The 13,490-nt window shown below is 35.8% G+C and overlaps 1 protein-coding gene across 2 annotated transcripts in view; it reads right to left on the minus strand.

Moving 5' to 3' along the window:
* The window catches only part of ESRRG (estrogen related receptor gamma), a 193,362-nt gene that overhangs the window by 49,893 nt on the left and 129,979 nt on the right, over positions 1-13,490 (minus strand). For both annotated transcript variants that reach the window (XM_070949018.1, XM_070949011.1), the window contains 2 exons: positions 12,803-12,913; positions 4,497-4,658 (listed from right to left, as the gene is read on the minus strand). In XM_070949018.1, coding sequence (XP_070805119.1) covers positions 4,497-4,658; positions 12,803-12,913 — 273 coding nt within the window. The remainder of the gene's footprint in view (positions 1-4,496; positions 4,659-12,802; positions 12,914-13,490) is intronic.

Below are 13,490 nucleotides of genomic sequence, written 5' to 3' on the forward strand. Positions count from 1 at the left end.
ATATAATTAATTACAAATGACACCCTATTAAATACCTTTAGCTCCAATTTTATATCTTCCTGTCTACAAATACATTTTGCTGAATTAGTATTTTTTTTTAAAAAAAACTATGTATAGAATGGAACAGATTCATTTTTATCATAAAAATTAACAATGTTATCTCAATAGCATATGTATACTAGTGTATAAATGCAGTGTACATTTATAGCATACACACATTAGAATATATGTATATACTTTTTGGCATGTTAAACACTCTTACTTAAACAGCAATATGCAAATTTCTAAATAAATGATGAAAGAGGGTGTTTTTGTAAAGTATCTGACTCTGAAACATTTTGAAATATATATTTCATATAGAAAGCATCCATATGTGTGTGTGTGTACACACACACATACAGGCATGCATACATGCATGCATGCATACAAACATAGTCAAATTATTTTGTTCTTTTGTTATTAAAACAAATCCAGCCAGCTTTTCATTATTTTTTTTTAATTTCCAGCAAATGGACATCAGAAATTAGCCCTTGGATTACTGTGAACTGGTCTGCTGTTTAAATATTCCTCAATAGCTCAAAACTATTTCTGATTCCCAACTTGTAATGGAGAATGTCTAAATCACTGCCAACTATAAAGCTCTGCTGTGGTTCTCTTAGCTACTTTCTTCTATTCCTATAAGCAAATCTTAGCCCTGTATTGTATTCACAATATAAATCAAACTGATAAATATATTTTGCAATGTGCTATTGACTGGCTTCTAGGGAGAATGCCTACTTATTGGCAAGACCAACGTAGTCATTGTCTAGAGTTGAAACTCAAACTCACCTATTTAACTAGCTTTGACTTAATCTGGGGTGCTTTATTAGCAACCAGTGTAAGACAAAGTAGCTAGTATAATACAGAGTGATGTTTAAATTAGTTTACAATTTGCTTGGGCTCATCTAGACCTACTCTGAACAAAGCCATTCAGAAATGTCAGCTGTGTTCCTAACCACTGTAACAAATTGTTGCCTGAACGCTGCACACCTAATGACTTCAAATTAGCTTCACTGCGATATTGCCTGACAGTTCGTTACGTCTGTTAGTAACATAGCTGGTGTATCATGACCAATAAATTGGTTTCAGTGTGGGCTGGGAAAGGGGCTTCCATCAATTTGATTAAAGAAATTACTGTAGCATTCAAAGCATAAAGACAAACTAGTTTAAGGAGACAGAAATAAGTTAACTGTACCAGAAAAACATTGCTCATGATTCAAAAGCTCGTTTATAAGCCATTGGTGAAGCAAACTCTGAACAACTAAATTTCTGCAGTGAAGAAAACATGGAGCAGCTCAGAGCTGTTTCCATCCCACCAAATTAGAATTTAGATGTATATTAATAATTGTTTTGTACTTAGTTTCAGAAAATAATTAAAATAAGTGAGAATTCTATTTTATATTGTTTACACTTCAGTGGGAAGGACAGTTAACTAGATCAGCATTTAGATAGCCCTAAAGAGAAAACAAACAAATAAACAAAAAAGCAACACGCAAAATTATCAGTTAGGTACTGAAATTCTAAGGATTAATGCAATTACCCTAAATGAATGAGAACTATTTACATGTATATGCCAGTTTCTGTGGATTTTTCTCTAACTAATTAAAGAATCACAGAATAGAGCATGCATTTTTCCAGAGGAAATTTCTCATCCATGACATACCATTGATCAGAGAGCATGGGATGGACATCAGAGGTGGGTTTCAGCAGGTTCTGACCAGTTCTGAAGAACTGGTAGCGGAAATTTTGAGTAGTTTGGAGATCCGGTAGTAAAACTTCTGACTGGCCCCACCCCCATCTATTCTCTGCCTCCCAAGTCTCAGCTGATTGGGAGGAAATGGGGATTTTGCAGTAACTTTCCCCTGGAGTGGGGTGGGAATGATCCTTCCCCTGCCATGCCCACCAAGCCACACCCACAGAACCAGTAGTAAAAAATTTTGAAACCCACCACTGATGGACATCCTATGCTAAGTGTCTAGTCACGGTAAGCCATGTAACAAGTAAAGCCACATAACTAGGTCATGTAGATAACAAAAGCATTAGTGTTACTATCTACATGACATTATCTACATGTCATAACATTGTCTACATGTTCTATCTCCAGAAATCAAATCAAAATTAGTAGATTAATTTTAAATTATATCCAGTATGTGAGAGACTTTGTACTCCAGACAAGATTTGTTTTTCTTTTGTTTTCTTTTGATTTTTTTTCAAATATTAATAACACAAGTTCTCCCTTTCCCCCCAATTTACAGCTATGCTATTCCAAATAGTGTTTTTATCCTCTGGAACATGTTGAAATTAAGTGGGGAATGCATATGGAAGGGGAAAAAAATCACAAAACCGCCACGCCAATAGATGTAGTAATAAAAAATAAAAAGCAATTTAGTTGTACTATAGTCACTTTATATCCTCAATAGACAACAAAAACAATAACAATAAAATTCCAATAAAATTAAGTAATATAACCCTGAACAAACATATTTTTATTCTATTTAAATTCATTTCATTCTTTCTGAAAAAGAATGCTTGACAAGTAGACCAAAGAGATATTCCAATAAAAATATAGAATTCTGGTCCACAAATAAATAGCTAAGAAAAAATTCTGAACAATCGGAGATTTTGCAAATCAAAGGATATGACAAAGTTATTGCAAAAATCCTTATAGAAGCAGCAATACAGGGATTTTGATTGCACCTTTGCACAAGGACAAAATCTTTGTAAGTAAAGATACAGTTAAAACGTATCAGTAAAACAGACCATGCCCAATAAATTAAACCTGACATTAACAGTCAGTCCAGCTTATCTCCCAAAGGCCTACCTGATTTTTAAATTAAATTAATTTTATTTTATTGCCTGCTTGCAGAAGGATAACAGAGAGGGAACTCAACTATGCTGCCTTGGCAGTTAGCTGCAAAACCTGATAGCAACCACCCAAAAAAAGGTCCTCTCTTGCATTCCCTTTCCATGTGGGGTGGCAGAACAAGAAAAGGATCTAGTCTTGTATGGACCTGGAAAGCTCAAGCAGGCTTATAATGGAAACAGCAACCTTTTGGGTAGGAGTGCTTCTGAATCATAGAAGTATTTAGTATACTGAATTGTGAACCCTCAGTGGATCAAAGGAACTCCATGTTCATGTCAACAAACTCAGTGAACAGACTATCTCTGGTTGGCTCCGAGCACGCTTCAAAAGCCAGCTCCCCAACAGTGCCCTCTGCTGCTTTGTCTTGGCCTGCAAGAAGCCTTGAACCAGCTCTGAATGGGAAGATGATTGCTCTGAAAGTGGGCTAGATATCACATGAAGTTTGAAAAAAGTCAAAACTGCTTCACTATAGATTAAGTTTATCATAAAATTAAGGTTGCTTTCTTCTTTTTTTAAAAAAAAACGATCTGAAGAGATGGAAGTAGAGCGATATAGCTATTTTAGGGCATTGAGTGAAATGCACAAATACAGCCTTCCATCTAGCTAGAGCATAAATAGGTATTTCATTCTTTGTCTTCTCACCTCCTGAATTTAAGATCTTTGAAAAGGGAAGGAAAAAAAAAATGACAGCTCTGCAAACTGTCTGGTCTATTAATTCACTGAGCAGTTAAGGGAATGGAAAGCTATAATATCCATGCAGGCTTCTCAATACTCTAGGGGGGGAAAGAATATCCCAAATCAGAGCTGAAGTATCAGCGTGTGCATATCTGTGCGTGTCTGTGTGTGGATGGGGGTCTGTTTGCAATAGACCCCATCCACAATTCCAGTGAAGGCAGCTAATGGAAAAACATGTTTTTTTCTTACACGTGAATATTTGCATATCTTTAACATACTTTGGAATGTTCAAGCGGCAACCCCGCCCCCCATTGTGGCAGTTAAACTTACCCCCGTTTATTTTAATTAAATAAAAATATTTTAAGTTCCTTCCTTCTTTATAACCCAACAGAAGTATCAACAATGTGTTGTTCCAATGTGTGAGCAGGACAGTTGTAACTAGCTTGCAAGTGGCAGAAATAACAATGGTGGGATAAGCTGAGGAAAACCACATCCACTTTAATACTTCAACATTCAAGTGCACTTTTACTAGATGTTCCTTAAAAAAATATCAGTTGGCCAGATACCCTTAGATTTCCAACAAAAAAAATCCATGGATTTTACATGGAGCATATAACAGTATAAAGAAACTCACATACAGAAAATGTCAAATGGGTTTTCTTATTGTATCCAGGCATAGGAATTCATTTTTGGAGGTAGAGATCAATGGGAAAACTTAGGTAGCAGCTAGACCAAGTGCATAATGGCATACAAGGGCTAGAGATATAGGACACCTTAGACCTATCTTTGAAGTCATATTTACAATCCCATTTGTTGTAATAATTATTAAAAGAATACGCAAGCCATTCTGAAATAGCAAAAACATACTTTGAAAAATAATGTCATAAAAACGATTAAAAAAAGCATACACAGCATGTACCTGGAATATGTTTAGCCCATCCAATAATGACCACCAGTTCTCTGTCTGCCAAATCACAAAGTGTGGTGAGAGCCTTGATGTCACTGTCAGGCACAGTGGGATCAGGCATGGCATAGATCTTCTCTGGTTCAGCCACCAGCAAATGGGAGACAATCTTGTTATCTGTAAAAACAGATAAAACATAGGTTACTCTACTTCTGTAACAACCACAACTGCTGCTATAACAAAATGGGAATTCACTCCCTCCTTACAGCAAAAGATCTGGGTACTCTGGTGGATGACAAGTTTAACAAGAGCCAAAAACATAATAAAGTTGCAGCAAAAGTAAATCCAGTCTAAAGAGTGGGATTATGAAGATGGAAATTGTTGCAATTCTATGGAGGAAACAAATAAATTGGGGCTTATGCAATATGCAGTCCCTCCATCCTCCTATTCATATGTATCCAACACTGCCCATCAGTAAGAGAGAAAGGTTGCTTGTTAACAAAAGCCAGAGTTACAAGAAATGTAAGAATTAAATTTGTGATGATTGGATTAAAAAAATCAGATTTTTTTAAGTGGAAGCTCATTATCCAGGAATATTCTAAGAACATTTTGATCTAGGAAATGTTGCCACCGCATTAGACTGAGCCTAATAACACCTACATTCAAGAGAATGTAGTCTATTTGGACCATTTGAAATTATAGGTAGTTATCAATTTATGACCATTTCTGTTGTTAAGTGAAACATTTGTTAAGTGAATTTTGCCCTCTTTTATGACCTTCCTTGCTGCAGTTGTCAAGTTAATCACTGCAGTTGTTAAGTTAGTGTCATGGTTGTTACATGAATCTGGTTTTACCATTGACTTTGCTTGTCAAAAAGTCGCAAAAGGGGATCACATGACCTGGGAGCTGCAACCATCATAAATATGAGTCAATTGCCAAGCATCTGAATTTTGATCACATGACCATGGGATGCTGCAATGGTCATAATTGTGAAAAATGGTCATAAGCCACTTTTTTCAGTGCCGTTGTTAACTTTGAACGGTCACTAAATGGACTGTTGTAAGTCGAGGATTCCCTTATATGCTTTTCCATATGGAAAAAGAGAGATAAGGATAAATCAGATAAAAATGAAAAAGCTGAACTCTATAATTTGTAGTTACTGCCTCCATTTAGCATTTTCTATCACTAAAACTAGATTTTACCTAATGTGAAGAATTCTGTTTGCAATATTTTACAGCCCCTATTCTTTTGCTCAGTTCCATTTTTAATGAACATTTTTTATTTTGAGCAGGAAAAAAAACTACAGCCGAGTTGTGTAAATATACATGATTTGTGATAATTATCCTACTATGAACCGAAGTCATTATTCTCATATAACAGGAGCTAAAATTAATGCTACACCAAATGGACACCATTACAGAATCAAAACAAATTGAGTTTAAAAAATACTGGTCCATATTTACTAATTATACCAGTATTAATTTCATTGCATTTTTAGGAAATCCGATAACAAGAATTCCAAGGCCTTCGATAGTCACCATGCCAGATATATACAATAGTGGCCAAAATTGTGGAAACCTTTTGGGGAAAGTGTATTTTTGAGGTTTGATGGCTAATAACACCACTTATTTTTGGAGTTTCAAGATAATCATATTCCACTGCTGGAATGGCCTGGGACTAGCCCAGACCTTAACCCAAGTGAAAATCTATGGAGCCGACTAAAAAAAACTTGTTAGTAAGAAGTGACCCAGCAATAGACCCATTTAATAGAAGCAATCATTCAATCTTGGTTTCACATTATAACAACTGCAGAACTAAAAGACTTGGTTCACTCCATGGGAAGACATTGTATGGCCACAATTCATGCTAAAGGTTACCCAACTAAGTATTAACTGACATGATAATTTTTGTAAATCTCGTTTTTTCTACGTGTTTCACTTTTCTTCTTTATACTGTAACTGCTATTCTAATAGCAAATCCTTCATAAAAGTTATTGCATTACATTCTTGATTAAATTATCTTTCCATTGATATATAATTTACTACTCCCCCCCCCCAAAAAATGGTGTTATTAGCTAGTTTTAGAAAATACACTTTTCCCAAAAGGTTTCCACAACTTTAGCCACTATTGTATACAACATTTTATGCTTCTTGTAGAGAGATTCATATATAATTTAGACCCACTATCTACAGATTTGAATCAGAATATTATGCAATGGAAATGCTCCATCCTAAGGAATGGAGAAAATATTTACTTCAGTCCATCAGTGCTTTCTTCTTTAGAGTTGAAAAGTTCACAAACACTCTTTTCCAAACATCCTGGTTTTTATGACTTGTTTTATCTTAAATTGTTATTGTTAGATCAGTATGGTTTTACTTCTTTTACTATGACTAAGTACCATACTATAGTTTGTACAGTACGATGGAATATCTCTTCTAATCCTTCTTAGATACTTTAGATTAATTATGGTTTTTTTTTCAGTGGTGAAATCTGAACCAGTTTGCTACTGGTTCACTGGCCATGCATGCGTGCTGCGCACCAAGTGTGCGCTGTGCATGTGCAGTTCACATCAAATGCGTGCTTCGTGTGCATGCGCAGTGAACACCAAAAGGAGGCTTGGGAAGGTAAGTAGAACAATGAGGGGGAAATCAGCTGTGGTGCATGATCTTGGGAACCTTTTAAAAACTTTTTAAAAGCATTTTTTACTACCAGTTCGGGCGAATAGGTAGTAAAAAAATGCTTTAGAAAAGTAAAAAAAAAAAAAATGCTCAGATGATCACAGCTGTGTCGCACAATCATCCGAGCCTCTTGAACATCTTCAGTTCTACACTCTACACTTCTATCCCCAATTCTTCCTCATCATTCCCTCTTTTCAGCATCTTTTACCTCTTTTCTTGATCTTCAACTGAAGCTCTACCTCAATTCTTCTACCTCTTATATTCAAATGAAGCTCTACCTCAATTGTTCAGATTGTCTGTCAAACTTACAATTTTAACAAATGCCACATGCCCATCCCCAGTTGCTCTTTTCTCTGCATAATCTGGCTTCAATCTCCTTTGTCCGACTAGTTATTCCATGGTTGCTGGACCCATTCAACCAATCCTCCCCATTCATTCAGCATCCCATATTTGATCAGGAAAAGAATGGAAGAAATTGTTATAATCATAATCCTATAGGAATGCATGTGATCAGCTAACTTAAAAATTCATTTACAAGGTGTTATGTGGAAAAAAACCCCAAGAGGAAGATTCTTGAAGGTACTTATATTCAGATGCCAGAAGTCCATATTTTAACCTTTGGAATCTGATAATGTCTACCAATTCTGATACTTTCTGAAAGCAAATTTTAAAAATTAATAGAGGTTAAGTTTATCAATAGGTATTAGAATATACCCTTGAGAGCTGTTTACCTTAGAAACAGTCTGAATCACCAGCTATAAATCTAAAATATTGGTTGCTAGCTAGCTAGTGGGAGAAGGCTGAAGTCTTGTTTCTGAACTTCCTAGATGAATTTGATTAGCTAGGGATGTTCTTCTGTTCTTAGAAAAATCTGAACAGAACCATACAACTCATAATATGCAGATCTTTTTAGACATAAAGTTAAATGTAGGAAAAGCTATAGATCTTTAAGACCTTATTGCTACCTAATGTACAAATAGTTGTACAAATGAACCAATAGAATACAGCTCCACCAATCCTAGAAAAAAAATTAAAATATACACACTAAATTTAGAAGATCGTACAATTAGACTGAATATTACACACAAGAACCAACTTAAATTCTTCATACCATATTTTCATTTGCATGATGCACATGATTTCACTTCTAACGATTCAATGTAGAGAAAAGTAAGGTCCTACATTTATGCAAGAAAAACCAAATGACAGGTATAGAATAGGTGGTTACCTGGATCAATAGTAGTAACTGTGAGAGAGATTTGTGTGAACAATGATTTAAATATGAGACACAGCAGTGTGTTGCAGCTGCCAAAAAAGCCAACACAATCTGGGCTGCATTAATAGAGGGATAGAATCAAAATTCCATGAAGTGCTAATACCACTTTATAATGCCTTAGTAAGATCCCACTTGGAATATTGTATCCAGTTTTGGTCACCACAATATAAAAAAGATGCTGAGACTTTAGAAAAAGTAGAAAGAAGAGCAACAAAGATGATTAGGGGACTGGGGGAAAAACAGGAAGAATGGTTGAAGGAATTGGGTATGTCTCATTTAATGAAAAAAGGACTAGAAGTAACATGATAGCAGTGTTCCAATATCTAAGGGGCTGCCACAAAGAAGAGGGAGTCAACCTATTCTCAAAAGCACCTGAAGGCAGGACAAGAAACAAGGGATGGAAACTAATCAAGAAGAGAAGCAACCTAGAACTAAGAAGAAATTTCCTGACAGTTAGAACAATTAATCAGTGGAACAACTTGCCTCCACAGATTCAACAATGGAGGTTTTTGAGAAGAGATAGGACAACGATTTATCTGAAATGGTATAGTGTTTCCTGATTGAGAAGAACTATGTTGGCCTGGAAGACCTCCAAGGTCCCTTCCAAGTCTGTTATTCTGTTACTCATGTCATGCAAATATTTGATTTTAAAAGGAACACTGCAGTTTGTGGACAACTTTTTCACAGCGATATTTTATAAAGATAAATTTTTCAGCTTTAAAGAGGAAAGGGGGAGAGAATATGACTTTAGGAACAGGTGATATATTTAAGATCCTCAAGAAAAACATCAAATAAAATCCTTCTAAAAGTCATTGAAATACATAAATTCATGTATGCACAATACTGGTTGAGCAAACCAATACTGGTTGCACAATACTGGTTGAGCGAACTCTAATCTCCTGCTTGATCAAGTTGAGAAAACCTGGGGGAGAAGAAACTATAATTTCTCTCACACTTTGAATTCTACTCTTTTAAATTTGAAAGTTTATAACAAATATATTTAAATATGTAACCACTATAAATACCATGTATTGAAAACATTCACAGCTTGGTGAAAACAAGGCACAGTTGCTGGTTGTATTTTTTTTTTTTTAATTTGATTTATATGCCGCCCTTCTCCAGAGATTCAGGGTGGCTTACAATGCGTTAAGCAATAGCCTTCATACTTTTGTATATTTATACAAAGTCAGCTTATTGCACCCACAAACTGGGTCCTCAATTTACTTACCTTAGAAAGGATGGAAGGCTGAGTCAACTTTGAGCCTGGTGAGATTCGAACTTACAGTAATTGCAGACAGCTGGTGTTAATCACAATGCTATCAGTCTGCTGAGCCACCAGGCCCTGTTCAGTGTTCAGCCTTGCACACTAACTGTGATCATTTTTGTGTTTTTAATAATTGGAAAAAAGCAAGTTAAGCAAAGTTCTCCAACTATTTAACTGATTTAACCAACAACTTACATGCAGAGGTTTCCACTAGGTTCAGCAATAAAGCTTAACTATGTATTGAAATTGCAGCTCATTTTTTTAAAATGACAAAGCTCATTCCAAAAAGGTTTTTTTAAATGCTCTGTTGTGTAATTTATTCTGGAGTTCTGATCTATTTGTCTCCAGCATTTTACAAATGTGTATGTCAGAAAGGTGAGGTATGTCAGTCCTTCATAAAACAAATGCAAAAGCCAATTGCAAGGCATTGCATCAAACATGCTTTATTATTATTAATAAGGGCTTCTTTGAAATGACAAGAGGAACACTAAGTCCGTAATGCATCACTTGTGAATGCTGTTGATGTGGGAGATGTAATGGAAAAGGGCTGTGTTAAAACTGAGGGTATATTCTACCTATTGCAGATCCTATACTCATATTAACAGAACAGACAATTAAAAATGGTTTTAATCATATTATTAAAAAAGCCTGGGAGATAGATGTTCTTATGTCTCAAAATTGCAGGAGCTCTGGCAACAAAATAAATATCCCATCCCATCCCACTCTACTACCATTTTCAAAATTGATTAATGATGAATATTTATATGATTTACAGATAATGGCATTTCAGCAATTTCTGAAAACCAATAAAGAGTTTTCCACTATAGTATTAAATTTTGATTGGGAAAAATTTGTGGTGAGATGGGCAGCAAACAAATTTAATAAATAAATAATAAATAAAAAGATACATACTAATGGAGATATTTTTATTACTGTAATTGATTGGCTTATCAAATATTGCTTTTTTAACAGTCTGCTCTATCTTCTATCGGTGCAGTGGTTCAGCGGTTAAGACACTGGGTTTGCCGGCTGGAAAGCTGGCAGCTCAGGTTCAAGACCTGAGTGTCACATAAAGGGAGTGAGTTCCCATCCTCACCCCGGCTCCTGCCCACCTCACAATTTGAAAGCATGCAAATGCGAGTAGATAAATAGGTACCAGTTCAGTAGGAAGGTAACAGCACTCCATGACAGCAACATGACCACAGAAATGTCTTTTGACAGCACTGGCTCACTGGCTCAAAAAGAGATGAGCACTGCCCCCTATAGCCAGCAACAACTAGTGGAGTAAAATCTCCAGGGACTCCTTTACCTTTATCTACCTACCTTCCATAACAAAATTAGCAAAACAAAAACAAACAAACAAAAACAAACCCTGACAGAATCCAGAAAATCTGTCTATTTATTTCTTAAAAGCCATTTTACTGTTTCCTCATTATATTTGCAAGAAGTTGATTTCCCAACAGTTGTGCTTCTATTTCATTGCGAAGGGGGTGGGAAATTAGGAATCTCTTACAATATTACGTGAAAAGCTGTAAACTAGCTTATCTTCCTAACAAATTAGAATTGAACTAGTTACTTTCTTATACTGTATATAACACAACATACTGCTTCTCTGTTAATTCCAATGGACCTACATAGAAGATACGATTTGAAATTAATAGGAGTTGCAAAAAAGGGTGGTAATATTCTTTAGACAGTGCCTATTCATTACAGTATGTCTTTCTCAGGACTTCTCACTTCTGTATTGCACTCTTTCAATCTCCTACATTTTCAATCCGGCAGCATTAACCGAAGTCTGTGCTAAATAGGCTTAATTGTGTGTGCATGGCCGAGCTGTCAGCAATTCAACTCAATGGCACAAGATAAAATAAATAAAAAGCTGGCAATCTGTGCATCCAAAAAAATCTAAACCTCTAATGAAATTAAACACTAGAGTTCATTGAATTTTATTGTATTATCAGAAAGTTTTTTATTATAATGCGCAAAATCTGCTTAATGCAACCTTATATTGTATTTACAGAGGGGTAGAACAGCTTATGTGGACTGCGTGGAAGATGCCAGATTGGACAATTGAAAGTATAATCAGCATAATGATTTTTGGAAAGGCAAAATGAAACGATGCCATATGTTCACTTAAGCCTTAATTTTATGTAAAACTGGTTTGTTTTTCCTCTGACATCGCTAAAATGCCCTTTCACTTACAGTTCAGAACCTATTTATTTGCTTTCTAGGTCTCCATATGGCTCACGCGTATTGTACCCAGCAGAATTCTGCGCTGGGGAATGACAGGTGAAAAACAACGTACTGCTTTTTGACACAACCAGGTAAGGGCCTTCAGTGCAGCATTTAAAACCCTTTATTACATTTGTCTCAAATAGGGCATTTGTACCCCAGTGGTTTATGCCACTGCTTAATGGCAGCCAGCTTGCAAGTACCATATGAAAGAATTTGCATTTATTGCCAATTCCTCTTGGTACAGGGTATGCAATTGATTTTTATACCGTGGAGTGTTATTACATTTTCTTTAGGGAATTAGCATGCATGAATTTGTATAATTTGCAAAATCTTTAATTTTAGTTTATATCTTGCTTTTTAAGTACCATTTGGATGTAAGAAAACTCATACCTGTTTTAACTACACACACAAATAAACCCTACCTTAATATATTTCATAGTTGTAGCACGTTGCTGTTTTATTGAAATACAGGTAGTGTTTCAACCTTCTATTGCTATAAATTAATGAGGCTCCTAATGCATTTTCATTGAGAGGTTGAGCAGTCAAATTCATCTAGTTAGTGAAAACTACAACATTTCATTCTTGTAAAATCTGAGACTAGAAGCTTCAATGAACTAATGATCCTAGCACAACCCATTTTATGTACCAGTGAAAATAAAGATAACTTGGAAATGTAAAATTTGTATAGCATAAATTGGGCATTATGAAACTCTTACCCTCAAAGCGTATTTTCTTCAGTTATTCTGAAAAAGGAACAAGGTAATAAAAATAAAAAAAGACAAAAATCATTTATTCAAGACAGTATGCCATTTTGTTTCTATTCCTTCATGGATTGATGACATGTTACACTGCCTTCCTAGGTACTTACATGGCTTTTTGGCTGGCTGGACTAGTTGAGGATTCAGGTATGGACTATTTTCTGCATCTATTCTGCGCTTGTACTTCTGGCGACCACCACGTACTCTGTCTAAGCGCACTCCTAAACATGAAAAAAGAAAAGAAAGAAAAAGAAAGAAAGGTTTAATACAACTGAAATACTTTGTGCAATTATTTGAAAAATTTCAATAAATAAGCCAAAATTTCAGTTTACTCCCTATTAAACTACAATCCCAATTTTATTTATTTATTTATTTATTCAATTTGTATGCCGCCCCTCTCCGAAGACTCAGGGCGGCTCACAATGCATTTAAAATCATTATAAAAAACATTTAAAAATTAAAACATTAAAAACATTAAAACTCATTCACACCATTCATGGCCAGATCTCGCCAGATCGCAAGAGCGAGATCAACGGCCCCAGGCCTGCCGGAAAAGCCAGGTCTTCACCGTTTTTCAGAAGGCCAATAGAGTGGGGATGGTCCGGACCTCAGGAGGTAACAGGTTCCAGAGAGCTGGGGCAGCCACAGAGAAGGCCCTCCCCCACGGGCCCACCAGCCGGCATTGTTTAGCTGATGGGACCTGGAGGAGACCAACTCTGTGGGATCTTACTGGTCGTTGGGAGTTATACGGTAGAAGGCGGTCTTGAAGATACCCTGGCCCTGAGCCATGTAGGAAAA

Source organism: Pituophis catenifer, unplaced genomic scaffold (genome assembly GCF_029215685.1).
Source record: "Pituophis catenifer annectens isolate HBS135680 unplaced genomic scaffold, rPitCat1.0.hap2 SCAF_1, whole genome shotgun sequence".
Classification (NCBI taxonomy): Eukaryota; Metazoa; Chordata; class Lepidosauria; order Squamata; family Colubridae; genus Pituophis; species Pituophis catenifer.